At 42.2% G+C, this 20,493-nt stretch overlaps 1 protein-coding gene across 1 annotated transcript in view; it reads right to left on the bottom strand.

Moving 5' to 3' along the window:
* cenpf (centromere protein F) overlaps window positions 1-20,493 on the bottom strand; it is a 45,976-nt gene that overhangs the window by 24,698 nt on the left and 785 nt on the right. Inside the window, exons 2-34 of the mRNA XM_034116348.1 lie at window positions 19,760-19,931; window positions 19,453-19,578; window positions 19,153-19,223; window positions 18,864-19,003; window positions 18,638-18,729; window positions 18,290-18,560; window positions 17,915-18,117; window positions 17,631-17,756; window positions 17,405-17,533; window positions 16,818-16,940; window positions 16,407-16,542; window positions 16,192-16,321; window positions 15,512-15,791; window positions 14,304-14,510; window positions 13,799-14,007; window positions 12,464-12,593; window positions 11,731-12,009; window positions 10,484-11,071; window positions 10,203-10,376; window positions 8,447-9,318; window positions 7,928-8,142; window positions 7,715-7,847; window positions 6,612-6,738; window positions 6,346-6,460; window positions 4,817-5,052; window positions 4,616-4,724; window positions 4,149-4,354; window positions 3,839-4,057; window positions 2,940-3,083; window positions 2,608-2,797; window positions 1,827-1,924; window positions 1,296-1,337; window positions 42-1,097 (exon numbers count right to left, since the gene is read on the bottom strand). Of these exons, the coding sequence (XP_033972239.1) occupies window positions 42-1,097; window positions 1,296-1,337; window positions 1,827-1,924; window positions 2,608-2,797; window positions 2,940-3,083; window positions 3,839-4,057; window positions 4,149-4,354; window positions 4,616-4,724; window positions 4,817-5,052; window positions 6,346-6,460; window positions 6,612-6,738; window positions 7,715-7,847; window positions 7,928-8,142; window positions 8,447-9,318; window positions 10,203-10,376; window positions 10,484-11,071; window positions 11,731-12,009; window positions 12,464-12,593; window positions 13,799-14,007; window positions 14,304-14,510; window positions 15,512-15,791; window positions 16,192-16,321; window positions 16,407-16,542; window positions 16,818-16,940; window positions 17,405-17,533; window positions 17,631-17,756; window positions 17,915-18,117; window positions 18,290-18,560; window positions 18,638-18,729; window positions 18,864-19,003; window positions 19,153-19,223; window positions 19,453-19,578; window positions 19,760-19,921 (7,338 nt within the window). The 5' untranslated portion in view covers window positions 19,922-19,931. The remainder of the gene's footprint in view (window positions 1-41; window positions 1,098-1,295; window positions 1,338-1,826; window positions 1,925-2,607; window positions 2,798-2,939; window positions 3,084-3,838; window positions 4,058-4,148; window positions 4,355-4,615; window positions 4,725-4,816; window positions 5,053-6,345; window positions 6,461-6,611; window positions 6,739-7,714; window positions 7,848-7,927; window positions 8,143-8,446; window positions 9,319-10,202; window positions 10,377-10,483; window positions 11,072-11,730; window positions 12,010-12,463; window positions 12,594-13,798; window positions 14,008-14,303; window positions 14,511-15,511; window positions 15,792-16,191; window positions 16,322-16,406; window positions 16,543-16,817; window positions 16,941-17,404; window positions 17,534-17,630; window positions 17,757-17,914; window positions 18,118-18,289; window positions 18,561-18,637; window positions 18,730-18,863; window positions 19,004-19,152; window positions 19,224-19,452; window positions 19,579-19,759; window positions 19,932-20,493) is intronic.

Genomic DNA, 20,493 nt, shown 5'->3' with positions numbered 1-20,493 from the left:
TGTGTGTGTGTGTGTGTGTGTGTGTGTGTGTGTGTGTGTACCTGCTCATTGAGCTTTGCTGCAGACTCTTTGGACTCTTCCAACTCCTTCTCCATCGAGGCAACTGTAGACTGAAGTGTCTCCTTCTCTTGTTCCAGGGAGGAAAGAGCCGAGGACAGGTTATTTTTCTCGACTTCAATCGAAGAAAGGGAAGACTGCAGTTCTTGTTTTTCCCCATCGATCTTTAGTTTCTCCTGCTCCGTTCTTTCCTTCTCTTCCTTCAATGAAGATAGAGTTTGTTGCGTGTCCTTTTCGACCAATGAGAGGTCAGCCTGTAGCTTTTCTTTCTCCTCAGCTAACACCCCCCTCTCTTGCTCCAGCCTTTCTTTCTCTCCTTCTACAGATGAAAGAGTGCACTGCAGATGATCTCTCTCTTGTTCCACTGAAGACAGAGTTGAGAGCACTTCCTCCTGGATGGATTTTACTGAAGCGTTCTTCTGCTCTGCCTCCCTCTCCAGCATTTCCCTCTTTTCTTCTTGAGCTTTATTCTGTGTTTGGAGCTCTTTTATTTCTTCCTCTAAAGCCTTAATACTGTTCCTCAGGTTGTTACTCTCCTTCTCCCACTCCTCTCCCTCAGAGCGGAGTTTCTCCCTCTCCTTCTCCCACTCCTCTCCCTCAGAGCGGAGTTTCTCTCTCTCAGTCTGCCACTCCTCCAGAGAAGTGTGCAGACAGGATTTCTCTTTCTCCATCTCCACCAGCAGAGACTGCAGCCTCTCTCTCTCCCCTTCCGTTTCTGCACCCCTTTGCTCCAGGGAGGTCTCTCTCTGCTGGGAGGCTTCCAGCTGTGCCTGGAGGTCGTCCATGTTCCTTGTTTGCCGCTCAGCTTCCTCTCTCATTCCTTTCTCCAGCTCTTTCTGCCTTTTCTCTTCCTCTCTTCTCTCCACCTCTGCCTTCTCCAACCCTCTCTCCAGCTGCTCCTTAGCGGACTTCAGTTCTTCTATCTCTCTGTTCTTTGTCTCCAGCTCACTCTCCATGTGTTCTTTCTCAGATCTCAGGTCGTCCAGTGTGGCAGACAGCTCGGAAAGTTTCTCGGTGAGTTCCCTCTTCTCCTCCTCTACCTGGAGGAAGGGAAGGTCAAAGACAGACAGCAGCAGCAGAGTTCAGAAAGGAGGAGAAGAAAATCAGGATGGAAAGGGAAAAAGCAGCATAAGAGAAAATAAACGAGACATCTGATTAATATATTGTTTGGTATTGAGAACATATAGATACATAAGAAAGGCCAACATTAAGCCAAACACTAATGAAAGTGAATATACCTTTATCCTTTCCTCCTCCAGCTCAGCTGTGGCTGTCTCAGCCTGTGTAGGAACATCAAACATTCATTTAACACAAACTAATGTCTTGACCTCTCCTACAGTATGCATTGCCATGAAGGAATGAATGGATGAATGAATGATTGAATGGATGAATGTTCTATATTATTTTAATGACTGATTGAACTCCGGCAGTATTATTTTAGATATGTTATGTTTAACTGCTATGCCTGTCATCTCTGCTCTGTGTCATCTCCTGGGTTCTGTAGTGCCAGGAGTCTGTCTTTTTATTTTCTTCCTCCCAACCCCCATCCCCTCAGGAAGCCTTTTGCCTCCTGTCAGGTCATCATTGAAAATAAGAATTTGTTCTTAATTGATTTTCCTGGCTAAATAAAGGTTCTACTACTACTAAGCAAATGTTGACACCAAACATCCTCACATGTGAGTTTCTTCCATACAATGGTTAAATTGAGACATGACAATGCAAGAAGGATGCAGTGGTTATTTTTTAAACGTATGCATGTTTGAGACTACCTGAAGCACAGCCTCCTCCAGACTCTCCTCTTGGTCTTCCTTCTCTCGCTCCAGGACAGCAATGCGATCTTGCAGCGAGTCAGATTTCCTCTGGACAGCTAGAGGGGTGAACCAACACAGTTAGACCGACACCACCTCACACAGACACCACCATACACAACTCACACCGACACCAACTCACACCGAAACCACCTCACACAGACACCACACCTCACACAGACACCACCTCACACCGACACCACCTCACACAGACACCACCTCACACAGACACCACCTCACACAGACACCACCTCACACAGACACCACCTCACACAGACACCACCTCACACAGACACCACCTCACACAGACACCACCTCACACAACTCACACAGACACCAACTCACACAGACACCACCTCACACAGACACCACCTCACACAACTCACACAGACACCAACCCACACAGACACCAACTCACACCTCACACAGACACCACCTCACACAGACACCACCTCACACAACTCACACCTCACACAGACACCAACTCACACCTCACACCTCACACAGACACCAACTCACACCGACACCACCTCACACAGACACCACCTCACACAGACACCACCTCACACAGACACCACCTCACAGACACCACCTCACAGACACCACCTCACACCGACACCACCTCACACAGACACCACCTCATCACACAGACACCAACTCACACCGACACCACCTCACACAGACACCACCTGACCTCACACAACTCAATAGGTTTTGTCATTTCAAAGATGTTAAGAGTTACCTTTGAGCATCTCTCCCATCTTCTTTTTCTTCCTCTCGTCTGACTCGATGCGAACCTGCAGCTTTTCAATCCCAGTCCTCATCTGCTGGACCTCCTCTTGGGTTGAGTTCAGGCGAGAGGCAATCTCTCCCTTTTCCAGAAGAGAAGACTCCAGAGACTGTGAGAGGCGGCACACTTCTCCCTGTAACGCCTTTAGGAGAAAGAGGAGTAACAATTAGGGGGTATCTTAAATCTAATTGATAAAGCTTTGAAAACATAAAACCTAAAATAGCAAGCTTTTTGATAATGGGTTCTCTGAGGAAACTTAAACACAAGTAGTAACAGCCCCTCACCTGTATCTTGCCGACCATGGACTCCGTGTTGTTATCGGCTGATGTGTGATCTTCTTGGATTTGGTCCAGCTTCCCGATCAGCTCATCTCTTTCTCCACTCTGATGGGATATTGCCTGCTCCAGTGCCTTAACCTGATCCAGCAGCTTCAAATATGAGAAGAAAACAAACACAAGGTCAAGATACCCATCTGGAGTTTGTGCCTCTGGCCTGATGAAGCCAACCTAACAAGATGACAGACTTGTGGACTTTACTTAATGCTACCAGCAGGGTATATGCAGGAATCCTGAAGTCAAATGTAATACCTTTTAAGACCTTTTTTAAGACCCTTTCCATACATTTTAAGACCTCATCGCCACTTCGAGTTCTAACCGGTTACATTGGCGACACATTGACTATATACAGTATTGATTGTCCTTCCTCCTTATCTTCCAACCATTTGGACGCAAACTTGCATTTCCCCATAACGATGTTGTTTAACAACCGGCGTAAACGGACCTTCGTGCGCTATCAAGCAGTGAGCGTGCGATGTCCTGTTCAGATGACGTGAAATCCAACGGGATGCCATAAATAAACTACACAGAATCACACTACACTCCTACGCAATGATTACATTCAGGCAGACTTTAGAATACAACCTCTTTGGACAATTGATATACTTATTGAAAACAAGCTACAAAATGTAATACCTTGGAAAATGCTGTTTAATAATTTTTAATACTTTTTAATAGTCTTAATTTTGGCTAAATTGATTTATCAACTTTGAATACTTTTTAAGACCCCGCGGACACCCTGCACCAATGTAAGCCACTTCTAAATAAATGTCTCTTTCGACCTGCACCACATATTTTAAGTGACACAATGTCCGGGCCCTTGACTCTTTAATGTTACATGTAAATACCTGCTGCCTCTCAGTCTTCAGTTTCTCCATGCTGCTTTGAAGGGCTTCATACTCCTTCCTCCCTGCTCTGATGTCATCCTCCAGGATGGAGATTAGGTTTCTGGTGTCACAGTTCGTGTTCTCCAGGTTGTGAACTTTGTCTCTCCATTGGCCCATGGACTGGTTCAGGTCGTCTCGCTCCTCGGTGCAGGACACAAGTTCAGACCTGAGCTGGGTTGTCTGGAGAAAATGAAGGATTGAGAATAGCAACACTAATGGATCAGTAGGCTTAAAAAACACAATGTTGTTTTAGCTCTTGACGAGTGCTCACCTCTGTCCTGAGAGTTTCTATCTGCTGCTCCATGCCTGAACATGTCCTCCTCTGCGTCTCCATCTCAGTCCCCAGTTTGCTCCTCTGCCCCTGCAGGGTCTCCAGCTCAGACTCCATGCCCAGGATGTGCTGCTCCAGGTTAGCTTTCTCAGAGCGAACCCTCCTCAGCTCACTCTCCTGCTGAAAGAATTTTTCGTCCCAACCACCTACAGAACCGAGGAAAGTGTCTAATCACTACCAACACGCAGTTACAAAGAACAGACCTTAACGCCTGCACATGCCCTTTCTGTGCAGGGAAGTGTAAGCTGCTCCTAAACATATGAACACAAACTATGGTTGCTCTTTAATTGCAGGCACTCACAACTAAATGTATTTAACATTCAGCACCTTGTTGAGGACTGATGTTTAAGATCTGTAAATAATCTAGTATGATGAAGTTAATCCCTCACATGCAGAGAGATATTTACCTTTGGCCATCTCTAGTCCTTCCATCATCTCCATCACATCAGTCAGCTGGAATTTAGCTGTTTGCAGCTGCTGAGTTAAGGTCTCCCTCTCTTCTGACAGCTGGAACAACTACAATTAGAACATGGTATTAGTATCTTTGAAGTGTAAACTTGTCATTTATTATTTAAGTGGCATTCATTCTACAATTTCTTTGCTCATACCTGGTCAGCAGCGACTTTCTTTTCCTCCACAGCGATGCTCAGCTTATGCGCTGCACCCTGTGCCTGCTCCTCTGTTGCTTGAAGTTTCGTCTCCAAGTTTTGAACTTGGACTTCCAGTTCGGAGGTCAACTCCATTCTCAGTGCCAGGTCCGAACTCAGTGAATCAAACTCTGAGCGCAGGGTCTGGAGTTCTTGTTTTGTGATCATAGCTGTGTCAGCTTGGACCTGGGATGACTCTGAAAATTGAAAACAAGACATTTAAACATAATTGTACAGATTTAAAGTTGTACAATGTAGTGCGAATCAGATTGCATCTAAATCATCATTAAGTCTGTGACCCTGGGAGTCCCACCAAGGTTGTGACTCTTCTTGCCTTAGCAATAGCAAGTAGCTTCATTTTTAAGTTCGAAACATTTTTTTTTAATTATCACTTTAACCTGTTAAGCCCTGAGCCTGTTTTTCAGGTCTCGAAAAGGACATTCCCAGAACAAATGACTTTAACTTCACTTCTAAAAAGGGGTAAATTAATAATCTTTTTTCTCAAAGCAATGATAAACCTGTGAGTTGGATGTAGAAAAGCCAGAATCAATATAGAATGTTTTTATTTTAAAGTAAATTCAGATTGAACATAGTAAAAAAAATGTAAATTATAGTTTCCGTCCAAAAAAAACCCATTACTTATAGTGAAAACCACCCTTGAATGATGGTAAGGTAGACTAAAAGCTTTAGGAATCCAAACTATAACATATAATAAGTACCCTGTATCAAGATTGATGCAAAACAAGTGACATTTGACCTTTTTAAGAGAGATTTAGAAAAAAGAAACCCACTTCTGGGGTCATTTGGATGGATTTTCCATATCTCCGGCCCCCCTTGTTCGATTTTGATGATTGACATCTCTTTTTAACCGTGAGAGCCAATAGAATCGAGGGGAAGTTCCTAAAATCCATCTAAACATTACCCATTGGTGAATGAGTGATGCGTAGCCAGAATGCCTGTAAAGCTCTGTGTTGTGATGTCTGTTTTTGCTTCCCCTGTCGCGAGTTCTGATCGCTCAGTGATGATACCAATACCTGTAGAATCTGTGGAATCTCAGCTTGCTAATCGATATCTTGTTTGTGCAGAACCGATATGTAATACGGGTATTTACACCTAGAGAGTTCTGTGCTAAGGGTGTTTGCATTTTTTCGCTCAGGGCTCATTTAGACGCTTCTTGTGACACTTGTGTTTTGTTTCGGTAAAAATGGTTCATATCGTCAGTTAGCTGAGTTTCTTCCCGTTAAGTGGGTATGACACATTAATAGGTTTTTAAATGTTAAGAAGCCCTGAGACACAGTTTCGTGAAAGAAAAAAAAACGCGGGTGGGGGCTGCGGGTTGAACAGGTTAATACTAAGTAGCAGAATTGAACAATGTAAGTATTTTGCAGAGAACTTTGAGATTAGTACTATCCCTAGTGTGAAACAAAGTTAATATCGTAAGAACAACATCTGGAATTGATAAGAGTCAAGAGCACCATTCAATTACTCACCAATGGACTCCAAGTGTCTGGTCTCCCCAATGGATGATGATGATGGTAGAGACATCTCACAGATTTCAGGTGTGCTTTCAGGGACATCTTTGGGACTACTGCCGTCTTCAGGAAGCTGCAAGAAACAAGATGAAATTCGAACAATGTCATAATCAATTCAGTCAATAGGTAGTAAAGACATATCAGTAACAAGTATCAAATCCCTGAGTACATGTATGATAAATCAATAAATGAAGTACCCCTGAACATATACCCATTAAAGTTACCTGATGCTTCTCCTCATTACATCTCGCTTCCTCAACATCTGCCACACGTGCCTCCCTCTCCTCCTCCAGCTGTTCCTGGATCATCTCTTGCTCACTGATGTCCTCCTTGAACACCAGCTCTGTCTCACTGCCAGGTTGAAAGAGATTAGATTTATTGATCACATTATAAAACAAACAGGATAATAATTAGGGATGGGTATCGTTAAGGTTTTAACGGTACTACTACTTTTATCGATACCGCTTATCGATCCGGTCTTTTAACGGTACTTTTGGAGAAAGAAACAAGGTAAACTAACTAAACAAATTGTGAACAAAACTAACATTGCTTTTTATTTAAATTAAATGCATAATATTTCACATCAAAAAGAAACAACAATGTTTTAACAAATCGTATTAAATAATCTGATGACAGAACTGTAAACAGAATAGCTGAAACTTTAACTAAATAAATAACTCAGTTACATCTAATCATTAACCCATGTTTGTATAATTGAGTTAACTCCATGTGTTGCTGCTATAGCATACATAACACCTGACGTGGAAACGTTACTCGTGGATGGGGCTACAGAGCTTCTAGAAAGACAGTCGAAAACGGTGCATTTCTCCGTCTGAATGTGGTGCACTTTTGCTAAATGTTTAGACAAATTGCTCGTGTTACCGCCCTTACATGCTAAACTCTTATTGCACTTTTGGTAACGAGCATTGTCCACATCGAGACGGGTAAAGTTTCACCACACCTCGGAGCGCTTAGTTCTCTCTGCCATCTCCTCCGTGTGTGTGTTGCATGCGTGTGTGTAAACTGCCCCGCCCCCTCGCAAGCAGGCGGGGGAGAGAGATCTCTCGTCTGGATTGGAAAGATCGAAAATACTAAAAATAATCATAGACGCATTTTGCAGTCTTTTTGCGTATTAGAAACGGAGTTGGCGACACTAAAACTGCAATATAATGTAATATATATATATATATATATATATAACCGATAACGTCAGAGCTTAACGGTACCACGGTCTTTAATAATTCAGCCCCGGGGCCCGATTAATACCGGGGGCTCGGTACCCATCCCTAATAATAATGTATTGGGGCTTTTATAAAACGCATTGTACCTGAAGTCCTTGTCAGAATGGTGGGAAAGTTCCAGTTCAGACACCTCAGGGCTCAGCTGTTCATTTACTGGAAGGGACTCAAGACTGGAGCTCGTATCAAGTGTCAGCTCTACATCAATCTGCCCTGCTGCTTCTGATGGGGGAAAAAACGATTATTAAACATAAATATGTGTATTTGAATTAAAAGCAGCAGCAGTTTTGGTTCACACTCACCAACAATATCCAATGTCTCCTGGTTCTCCATGTGGATGATTTGTTCTCCTGGGTGCTGGGTACCTTGTGGTCCAGAGAGCTGCTGTATGAGGCTGTGCTGCTGGCCCACCTGCTCCAGCAGGGAGTCGTACAGCAGCTTCAACTCAGTCAGCTCCGTCTGTAAACTCGCCAACTTCTGATGCAGCTCAGCCTGCTCAGCCTCAAACTGTCGGTTCCTGTGATACATGGGATTTATAAAATGGTGGAAGTGAACACGCATTCATATAAAAACTAAAAGTTCTAAACTTGATTTAATGTACAGAATATGAGGGTTCAAAAGACATTGAGCTCCAATACTTGAGCTCATTATTAAATAAACCCACAGACATGTCAATAACGGTTTGTTTACCCCCGAAAAATGACAAGTAACTTGTGGTAGAATAAATATCCGTTTCCATTGCATTACTTGTGCTTTTTGACAACATTTAAAAAATATATATATATACACATACATACTCAAAAATGTAAATCAAACTGTACCTCTCTCTGTTCTCCTCCTCGGTCCTCTTCACCATCCTCTTCAGCTGCTCTTTAAGTGAAGCCACCTCGTCTTCCCGCCGCTCTATGCTGTCTTGTAGCAGCAGCTTCTCCTCAGTGACTTGATCCACACTAGACTGTAGTCTGATTTTCTCCTCGGTCAGCTGATTATAATTGTCTTCTAGTTGAAGCTTTTCCTCAACTACTTGATTACATTTAGTGACAGCGTTACTGTTTTCAGAGGCTAGCTCATTTAGTTTAGACTCGAGTTGGGCCTTCTCCTCAGTAATTAGAGTGAGGGTAACATCGAGTTGGGCCTTCTCCTCAGTAATTAGAGTGAGGGTAACATCGAGTTGGGCCTTCTCCTCGTTGACCTGTCTCAGAGTTGATTCAGCGACTTGTTTCTGAGCGGTGAGTTGATCGACCTTCTGATTTTCCTCAGTTAACTGCTGAATGTTGTTCTGCAGTTGTTTGTTCTTCTCAGAAAGCTCATCCAAACTGACCTCCAGCTGTTTCTTCTCTGCATTTACTCGAATCATTTCAGTTTCTACTGTCTCTTTATCATCTGTTACCTGTTTCAAAGAAGCTTCAAGGCAGTTTTTCTCTTGTTGTAACTGGTTAAGACTATTATCTTTGTCTTCAATGACCTGCCTGAGAGTTGTCTCTAACTTGACATTTTCCTCTGTGGCCTGACAGAGCTTAGACTCAAAAGTAGCAACGCTCTCCTCCAGCTGTTTCTGATTGGCGACGTCCTCTTCGAGACGAGTAATTTCATAGCTCCTCTCCATCAGCTCGTCCCTCGCTGTGACAAACTGCGTCTCCAGCACTGAGTTCTGGGATTGGACATCTTCTAAACGGGTTTCCAGGACAGAGACCTGAAAATAATTGTAGATTGAATCTAATTAGGTATGTTTTCTTGCCTACAGAGCAACAGGAGCTGGCAAAGATGATGCCAGTTTGCTGCCTGAAGTTTAGACAATTCATTGATGAGACATGTGAAATGTGTTATTAGCCGCTTTCAAAGTACTTTGCCGTACTTAGTTCCCAGCTCTTAGTTCCCAGTACTTAGTTCCCAGTACTTAGTTCCCAGCTCTTAGTTCCCAGCTCTTAGTTCCCAGCTCTTAGTTCCCAGCACTTAGTACCCCCATGGAACTAAAGAGCCGATCGCGTTCACACCGGAATAAGTCCCTGAGGGAAGATTACGCAAATGAAGCCGCTGACGTCACTTCTTCTGCTTTGGGTTTACTGGCAGGCCGCGAACAACTTCACGGCGTATACTGCCACCCGTAGTCTTCAGTAGAAGCCTTCCGAGTAAATCGCCAGAACGCCAACACCTCCTCATCACTCCACCGCTCCCATGTTTTTTTTTGTGTTGCCATAAGTTAGTCTCTCTCCGTTGGTGCGCTGGGCTAATGCTAATAATGCTAATGCCAGCATACAATGGCGGCTTCACAAAACTTTTCAGAGTGTTACGGGGCGTGGTTTGCAATTCGCCCAGCCAATCAGAAATTTGAACTTTTTTCTCCCCAGGAGAACTGCTCTCTAGCAGGGACTGAAAAGGGGGGAAAAGTTCTCATGAACTAAGTTCTCTTTTTGGTGTGAACGCAAAATCCCAGGAACTATTGGAACTAAAAGGGAAAAGTACTCCGGTGTGAAAGCGCCTCTTGAGCTCCAAATGATGAAAGGTTATCTCCACAGTAAGTCTACAATCTGTGGCACAAAATGATTTGGACAGATTTGAGTGTAACTGTGACTCTACCTGGGCTTGGCTGTCCTCCAGTCTTGCCTCCATGTCAGTCATCTGGGTGTTGTTGTGAGTCAGCTGAGCCTCCAGCGACTCTATGGTTCTCTTCAGTTCCTCCACCTGACTTTCACAAGTGTTCATGACTGTCTCGTTGTCCTCCAGGTCCATTTGAAGCATCTCCAGCTGAACCTTAATGTGAACAATTACAAAACATTTTTGAATTTTCTGATTCGTTACAACACCAACAAGGCAAAAGTGACACACTATGGTACCGCCAGAGTACATCAGTAACCAACCTTGATTTTGTGCATGGCAACCATCTTCTCCTTCAAGAGATCTGATGTTTGAGCCTGCTCTGCCTCAGCGTTATTGAGCTTCTCCTTCAGACTCTTTATCTCGTTGTCTCTCTCTTCTAAGCCGTGTGAAGCAGCAGACAGAGTCGTCTTCATGGTCTTGATCTCTCCCCGTCGAGTACTTGATTCTGTCTTTGAAGCATTAACTGATTTCCTCGCAGCCTCGAGCTTCTCTTTGAGGATCTTCTCTTTGTTGATCATATTTTCAACCTCCAAAGTGTGATTTGCCGACTCTTTGCTCGCCTTCTCTCCGAGCTCCTTAACCTCGTTCTCCAAATTACAGATTAGATTGATTTTCTCGTTCATGGTGTTCTCCAAGTTGGATTTGATTTCAATAGTAGAGGAGTGACTCTTCTCAAGAGCTTCTAGATGCTTCTTAAGATCAGCATGGGACTGGTTGACCACTTCCAGTTCTTTCTCCAAGGCTGGGAGCTTCTCTGCTTCGTCTTTGCTCGCAGTCAGCTCCTCTTGTAAGGAAGATATCTGCTCCAGAAGGCAGTTGATCTTCTCAGTGTGAGACTGCTGGAGGTTCTTCATAAGAAACACAATGAATCATTACTTGTGAGAAACACAGGTCATGGTATACGCCAGGGCTATTCAATGAGTTTGGAATGGGGGCCGGTTGATGAAAATGATCCAAAGCAAGGGGCCGGGAAAAAGATGGCTTGAAATATGAGCAATCATATTAAGAGCTTCAGATACAGTAAATACTACAACAGCATAGTGGAGTGCATATATTGTGTTTCATTCAATCAAACAACATAGCCCCAAGGCCTTTATAGATCTAAATGGCAAGTTCAGAACTCAGTAGGCCTACATGTGAAGCTAATTTAACCATCAACATCATTTCATTTGATTTAATTTAGGTGAAATTATCTAATCATTCACGCAGAGATGCAATCAATGACAGGAGTTGTCACTACAGTAGCTAGTAGGTGGGTTTCGAAACCCGAGCCCGCCGAAGTCTTCAGGCAATGTCTTCCCCTCTATCTCTCAATGTAACACCCTTTCTGGAATAAAGGCACTCTGGCCTAAATAAAAAAATCTTAATAAATCAAATTTGATGATTACTGTTTAACATTATACTCAAAGGGCCAGTACATATCACCCGCAGGCCGCCACTTGAATAGCCCTGGTATACACATATGAAGCATGGACAAACCACAATACATTTTTGGGGACTATTTTACCTCGGCCTCCTTCTTCGTCTCTTGAGCTGCATTTTCCAGCTCAGCCGTTTGTTTCTCCAGAGACAAAATGTGAGCGTCCGCCTCTCCGAGCTGCTTCTCCTTCGCTTCTGCGTGGCTCTGCAGATCCTTCAGCTCCCCCTCCAACTCTTTGAGCTCTTCTGATTTCTTCTCATGCATCTTCTTGTGTTCCTCTTCTTTGTCAGACAACGTCTTGATTTGTTTCTGAAGCTCAGCTCCCAGTTGCTCCTGGACCTTTAGCAAATGATGCGTGGAACTGATCTGAAACACAAGGACAAAAGTAAGGAAAAATACCCTCAAAGATATAGAACTTGCCGACCAAATGTGACCCGTCACTGAAATCAGAAACACACAACATACTCTTCTTCTATTGCAAGATATAATAATATGTATACAAATTACATGTTAGACGCTTTTATCCAAAGCGACTTACATACTCAATACTGTGGGCAATCCCCACAGGAGCAATTTGGGGTGAAGTGTCTTGCCCAGGGACACAACGACATGCTGACTGCAGTGGGGTTTGAACCTGTGCTCCCCTGATCCGAACACCAACGCACTAATCCACTGCGCCACAGCCACAAATAAAATGTACGATAGCAAAGATATTCATACATAATGTACTCATCCAAAAGAAATGACAGAATGTGTTAACTAAATAATGGGTAATCTGTTTAATTAACTGGACTGTCACAGAAACTATTATTAAACAGACCTGTTTGTGGGTGAGCAGCAGCGCTTGCTGAACTTCTTCCAGCTGCAGCTTGAGCGTCTCGGTCTCTTCCACCTTCTCTGAAACGCTCTCCTCACACTGCTTCAGCAGGGCCGCCTTCTCCTCGGCCAACCTGGTGGAGATTAGACACCAAGAAAAAGAATATGCATGTTAGAAGCAAAACATAATTATTATTTACCTAAGGAACCAATGGGGTTACAGTACCATGTCATACTTGTATCATAGGATACTAGGGATGGGTACCGAGCCCCGGTATTAAAGGGTCCCCGGGGCGGAATTATTAAAGACCATGGTACCGTTAAGCTCCGACGTTATCGGTATTTTTATCGGTACTGGATACATCTAAAACATAGCTATGTCATATGTATTATGCTACACAAACATTATATTGCAGTTTTAGTGTCGCCAACTCAGTTTCTAATACGCAAAAAGACTGCAAAATGCGTCTGATTATTTTTGATCTTTCCAATCCAGACGAGAGATCTCTCCCCCGTCTTTGTGCGAGGGGGCGGGGCAGTTTACACACACGCAGCTGCTACATGCAGCAACACACACACGGCGGAGATGGCGGAGAGAACTAAGCGCTCCGAGGTGTGGTTAAACTTTACCCGTCTCGCTCGTTGCCAAAAGTGCAATAAGAGTCTTGCACGTAAGGGCGGTAACACGAGCAATTTGTCGAAACATTTAGCAAAAGTGGAGACGGAGAAATGCACCGTTTTCGACTGTCTTTCTAGAAGCTCTGTAGCCCCATCCACGAGTAACTTTTCCACGTCAGGTGTTATGTATGCTAGCAGCAACACACAGAGTTAACTCAATTATACAAACATGGGTTAATGATAGAGGTAACTGAGTTATTTATTTTGTTAAAGTTTCAGCTATTCTGTTTACAGTTCTGTCATCAGATTATTTAATACGATTTGTTAAAACATTGTTGTTTCTTTTGATGTGAAATATTATGTATTTAATTTAAATAAAAAGCTTTTTTTGCTCACAATTTGTTTAGTTAGTTTACCTCATTTTTTTTCTTCCAAAAGAACCGATAAGAGTACCGTTAAAAGACCGGATCGATAAGCGGTATCCATAAAAGTAGTAGTACCGTAAAAACCTTAACGATACCCATCCCTAGGATCCCATCCCATAGGATACACATAAGTATTTTATAGTGGCAAAATCAAATGTCCTCTTAATCATGTGTTACACAGTGATGCCGCCTCAGCAAAACTTAATTTGTGAAGTTTGTCCAAGTTAGATTTATTAAAGGGCTGTTAGAAAGAGTTGATTCAATATTAGTAATTGAACCACAAACTGAACTCCCACCTGGCAGCTTGCTCCTCTTGCTGTGCAGAGGTGTGAGCGAGGCTGTCTCTCAGCTGGCTGATCTCAGCTTGGCCTAACTCCACCAGCTGATCTTTGGAGTGAGCGAGGTCGCAGGCGGCCTGGTGCTCCCCCTGCAGCTCTGTGATCGTCTTCTCAGCCTGCTCTGCTCGACTCGTTTCCCTTTGCAACCGCAACTCCAGAGCTTTGACCTGTGCCGATAATAGAGTTAGCTCGAGGACAAACGAGGAATACATGTAATCAATGGCTGTTTATTCTATTGCTTTAGGGACAGCCAGCTTTAAATAGTGTTATTTGGTATCCTGAGCCGTTAAAATTATGATAATCTTTTTTTAAAAAGCTTCAAAAATGCAGGGAGAATGTTTATGAACCCATTACATAATGGAAAGGAGGGATATCTTGTTTTCCAATGAACACATTCAACATGTAAAATGAACTATTAATTGTACAAAAACAATAAATAAAAAACAGCAATATAATAAATCACCTGTGCTTCAAGCTGGGCCACTTGCACAGCCACATTCTCCAGGTCTTTGGTGTGTTTCTGTCCAACCTCTGATAATTTAGACTGGAGCTGGTTGTACTGATGCTCCCTCTCCTCCAACTCTGTGCTCTTGTTCAGAAGTTCTCCCTTCAGGGAATCGATGAGAGCAGACAGACGGGCCTTGTCTCCCTCCACACACGTGAGCTGCTTCTACAAAAGCGAGAAGAAATGTATCAGCCCACAAATTCTCAAAAGCCAGGGTTAATTAATGGCAAATAAATACACATCAACACGTCTTAGGATGCACTAGACGACAGAATAAAAAACAGGTTCTTATCAATGACTGTAACCCTTAGATGCATAAGTGGGTATTTCTTGACCCGGTGAGGTGGTTTTCTTGAAGTATCTTTGTAATTACAATTTTTTATCATTTCATATTCCAGCTATTCCTCAAAAAAACATGTTTTGGATATCATGCCATTCAATTTTTTTATTTACATTTTAAGAAATAGTAGTTTTTGTATTACTACCCCAAGCTTCCATAAGTGGGTCAAAAATGACCCGCATGCTCTTTCTATGGGATCCTATGTGAACCTTTGATTCTTATCACCTGTTGCTGTCAGGAATACATTTACTGTAGACCACACAGACGACATCACAAGTGACACCTCTCAGGAAGATTATTTTACACAGCAAGATCTGATACCCGTCAGTATAATAATAATAATAAATTATATTTTTATAGGGCTTTTCAAGGACTCAAAATCGCTTTACAATATAAGGGAAGGTTAAGGTGGGGGGTATAGGACTATCAAACTTGATCAACCGGCATGGATTGATGGAGGGGGGGGCTATGAGTAGACAAGAGGAGAAGAGATGAGTTTTGAAAAGGGACTGGAATACTGTGAGGGTCTCAGAATAGCAGAGATCTTTGCATCAATATGCATATAAAATTATAAATAGTGAAAAGTTAAATATAAAATATTTCTAGTGTGAACCAAAATATAATACAAAATATTATACAAGTGATTTTTCTTAACCAAAATGACAAAAATGGCATAAAAACACATTATTCTAATACGGGTCCTTTTTGACCCACTTATGGAAGAGTGTAGGGTCCAGTCACTCGTGCATCTAAGGGTTAAACTGTGTAGTTTATCTTTCCTAACCCATACTTTAAGTTAATTAATTGGAAAACTATAGACCTGTACCTTAACTGCCTCATTGGCCTCATTTAGCGAGTTGATGCTCTTCTCCAAGTTTTCAATCTTGTCAGTGAGGACTTTCTGCACAGCCTCGGTTTCATTAACCACGGTCTCCTTTTCTTTCTTCCACTCCAGCAGAACTTGATGTTCTTGAATCAGTTCCTTGCTCTCCTTCTGACTCGCACTGAGATTGGATTGCAGCTCTTGGCTCTCCTTCTCCAAAACTGTCAACTTGTTGGTCAGCCTCTCGGTCTCTTGCTTCTGTTTCTGCAGTTCACTCTGAGATCTACGTTGATAAATACATTCAAGAGCATGTTAAATATCATAGTAATGTATGTTTTCTATTCGTTATTACAATATGTGACTGAATTTCGTTCTTTCCAACAGTTCAACTATGCTTTAGGGCTGCTCAATTAATCGTATTTTAATCGCAATTACGATTTTGGCTTGCAACGATTATGAAAACAACATAATCGAAATAAAACGATTTTTTTAATTATTGGTTTTTCAGTTGAATTATACTTCAGGGTAATCAACTGTTAAAAACATACTGTTCACATTTTTTTTCAATAAATGGATGTTTTCAAAGTAAATGGATAATCGTTTTTAATAATCGTGATATCAATTATTGACCCAAATAATCGAGATTATGATTTTTGCCATAATCGAGCAGCCCTACTGCTTACCTGTCATTTTTGGTCTCTGCATCAGAAAGTGTCTTTTTCAAATGGTCCAGATCTCGGGCTGAATTCTGAGTCTGCTGCTCCAGTTTAGTCTGAAGTCTCTTCAGCTCATCCGCCTGCCCTTCAGATTTAGCTTGAGAACAAAAAGACAAACGAGTTAAACATGAGATTATTCTGGGTAATAAATTCTGCTACTAACGTTTCTATAACTAACTTACCTTTGAGGTCATCTAGTAAGCCCTGGGTGCGTTTAAAGCTCTGATCTGAACCCTTCTTCTCCTCCTCCAGCTGACTAAGACGCCTGCTGCTCTGATCCAACTGAACAGTCACACTGTTCTTCTCTTTCTGCAGCTCCTGGAGGCAAGGGAAATGTGAAGAGAACACGAGTTAAGGGAAGACATGGAGACCGTGAGAACAAAAATGTTGCAAAAAGACACCTGGCCATAGTGTTGACATTAATACTGTACACCAAAACCTTTTAGCAACAAATAAGGATAACATATCATGTTGTTTTTAGTTGGCCAGAAATGGCTGTTAAGACTGAATAAATAAAGTTATACCAGCATATTTGCAAGGTGGTTGTCAGTGTAGAATTATATGAAGTGGATATTCTATGAAAAGCAACCCACCTCCATCTTCTTGCAGAGGTCCTGCTCTTTGGTCTGACTGACCTGGAGGCTCTGCTCTGACCTCAGCAGTTTCTGCTTGTGCTCCTCCACCTCCCTCTCCATCTGACTCTTTTGAAAGGACGCCTGGAAAAGACGGTAAGAAGAGTTAAAATGAGAAGGAAGAAGTACACACAAGAGTAGAAAGTCTGACACATCCGTCTCATACAAATGCTCTCAACCCATTGACAGCAGCTGATGCAAACAGCTGGAAACTACATGCTTATATTGGAGACAATGTGATCTGCTAAACAAAAGTGTCTGCGTTGCCTACAGTTGGCATGCCTACATACAGAAAAGTACAAGAGGGAGGTGGTGCAACAGACCTCAAGGTCAATTCCATATTCTCACAGCCATCATCCAAATCATTAAAGTTGGGTCAATGTATGCCGGCATTAATAGTATAATTTGTGTAGCCAGTAATATTAGGCAAATAAATAAATAAATACAGGATTATGTGCCATCCTCAAAGGATTCAGTGATAGCTCTGTGAAGAAAGAACGATTAAGAGAGGAGGAAGGGAAAGCAAAACAGAGATGTTACAAAGTTACCTTCTCCATGTCAGCCTGCAGTACGTTGTGTTCTTTTTTAGACTGTTGGATCTCTTGTGTTAGCTTGGTTCTGGTCTGGTTCAGCTGCTGGTCCAAAGCCTGGTGAGAATTCTGCAGCTGAGCTAGCTCCTACACAGAACAGACAAGAAGTTGTTTTATTAAGTTTAAGAAAAGAAAATAATATTTGGGAAAGGTTTGATGGTATTATGGCTCTAGGCTGTTGCACCTTTTGACTGTCTCTCTCTTGGTCCTTGAGTTTCTGCTCCAGGGCTCGTTTGCAGCTCTCAGCGTTGTGCCTCTGACAGCTCATCTCCTCTGAGACTTGTTTCAGCTTCTGTTCAATTGATGAACACTAAGGAATAAAAGGCAGAATTGTTATCAGTCATTCAAATGTTTTCTTATGATTTTACCAGGCTTGCCTATCTTGAACAAGGGTATCTAGCAGATATTAAACAAAAACAATATATCCCATATTAATAGAGTTACCATGAACCAATCATAAGATCCTACCTTGGTCACAACCTGCTGGTGTCTGTCTGTGGCCTGACTCAGCTCGTGGCTGGTCTTGGCCACGTCTCTGTCCCGCTCAGTCAGCTCTTTGCGGGCCTGGGTCAGTTGGGTTTGAAGTTCCTGCAGCTTGGATGCCTGGTTACGAATATCCTTCTCCTGAGTGGACAGGTTCCTCTCCAGCTCTGACACACGGCCACGCAACTCTGAGGATGAGAAGGTATAATGGAAATGTTGTTGCAGGACATAATAGGGATATTTAACTCAAAAGTTTAACCTCTGAAAATACATCTTTCAGAGGTTGTACATGTGCAAAATGAAAGGATACCACCAACACTATAAAATATATTATTTCCCAATCAAGTGTAAACAGTCTACCTTGGTTGAGTGTCTTCAGCTGCTCCATCTGTTGGGAGGATCCACAGGGACTCTGCGCCGCTCTGGTAGAGCTCATCCGCTGGCTGCTTTTAATGGGGGTTTCCTCCAGGGCGTCCCACAGGGAGGCTCCCTGCCTCTTCAGAGGCGTTTCCATTGCATCCTGGGACTGGCGGCTGTGGGCCTGATCCTGTTGCCATGGGAATATCGAAGATCCAGCTTGGCGAGCAGCTATGTCCTTGTGGCTAACACTGACTGAGGACTGGTTCAACATCTAGAAGAGAAGAGATAATTAAACATAAGAGACTACAAAAAATAAACCCACATAATAAATATAATAAATGTACTCACTTTGACCTGCATGACTTTGAGTTCAGTCTCCAGCCTTTTTCTTTCTTCCACCTCCTGGCTGTATTTCTCCTGAAGCTCATCTAGTCTGTTATCTATGGAACACAAGAGTCAGTAAGATACATGTCTTTTAAAAAAAAAAGATGAGAAGAAGCAATATATTTAACAATTATATTAAAACCAGTCTGAGAGGAAACTATACAACTTATATGATAACAAAACAAAATACCCTGCTGCCTGTAGGCTGCTCCAGAAACTGGGGTAGGGTAACTCTTCTGTGGAGTAGTGTAGTGCTGAATATCAGAAGAGGAGGAGGACGACAAGGAGGAAGAGCCAGCAGGCTGCGAACGGTCCAGTTCATTCTTGTACCTGAGCAGATGGAAAGACAACAAAGGAAGAGTAATCAGTCATTCAGAAGTCAGGATCAAATAGGGTACATCTAATTATGTTAAGCATGAATTAATCAGTACTTTACGATGGAACAGCAGCAGCAAATTTGTTAATTTATCGTCACTCACTTCTTAAGCTCATGCTCCAGTCGCTCTATGGTCTTCCTGCTAGCGTTCAGCTGGCCGTCAAGGTAGCTCACCTAGGTTCGGGAAAACAATTATTAGTTTTTGTTTTCTTTCAATACAGTTGATTAAAAAAAAATATCTTGTTGGTTTGCTTTAAATACATCTGAAATATATGACTACTGTCTGTTAAGTATTAGTGATCTTATAACCGTGTCCAATAGAATTAAACTAAATTCTAACTTCAAATGAAATAGTAATAAACCGCAGCTGATATTTCCGTTCTGTCTCACATCAGTAACTGACCTGCTGCTCTTTGACTCCGAGGTCATGGATGACCTTTTGACGAGCTTTCTCCAGAGAGTCACAAGACTCTAGCAAAGACTGGTTCTCTCTTTTCAAAGCAGAGGTCTCAGAACGTTCACCGTCCGCCTGGAGAAAGACAAACAAGTATAAGTAATCAACTATCTTTCTTTTAGCACATGTTAGAATATTGGGTATTCACTCCCATTAGGACAATGCACCAGTAATTTATGCAAGGGGTTTCAAAAGTTTAAGTGATCTACACCTATTCAATTCATCTATTTACAATGCATTCCTCTTGAACACTGACCTTTTGTTTCTGCTTTTGCAGGGTAGCCTCTAAGGAGTCCAGCTGAAACTGTTTCTGGTTCCTGTCCTTCTTCAGTTTGTCCAGCTGGGATTCCATCTCCTGGATCTTCTGCAGGGCTTTCCCTGGAAGTCCATCCTTCCACTCCTCCATGGCCCAGCTCATGGTTTAAAACCTGAATTAACAGACATGGATTTATTTGAAGGGGAAAGGCAATACTAATCTGCAACTCATTAATGAGCCATATGACCCATAAGTAACAGATATTAGGGTATGAGCTGACACAAAAATGGACAGGGATAGTTCATATGTAAATCAGGTCTTGTGTGCAAAATGCAACTTGTGTTAAACATAACATAATTAAGCGTTAGGCAGTTCAACATTTTACTTAAGTAAAAGTACAGCATCAAAATGTATTAAAGTCCTCAAAGTAAAAGCTTACATTCTTCACAATGACCCATTTCAGAATCAAACAAAATACAGAAATATTATCAGCTAAATGTACCTAAAGTATTGGAAGTAAAAGTACACATTGCAGAATGGAACTTTTGACAACATGTTATTATTATGGTTATTTTATTATCTTGTTTTGCACATGTATTCTATTCTATTTTAGTGTTGTAGTTTGTCAGTGTGGACCAGCGTAGATTAGTAGTACAGTAATGCATTATACCATTATAGTATATCATGTCTTTTATGTGTATAAAGTAACTAGTAAGTATGAGTGTTAAAATAAA

Source organism: Trematomus bernacchii, unplaced genomic scaffold (assembly GCF_902827165.1).
Source record: "Trematomus bernacchii unplaced genomic scaffold, fTreBer1.1, whole genome shotgun sequence".
Classification (NCBI taxonomy): domain Eukaryota; kingdom Metazoa; phylum Chordata; class Actinopteri; order Perciformes; family Nototheniidae; genus Trematomus; species Trematomus bernacchii.
The sequence above is the reverse complement of the archived record's forward strand: the minus strand, read 5'-3'. Positions and strand labels throughout refer to the sequence as shown.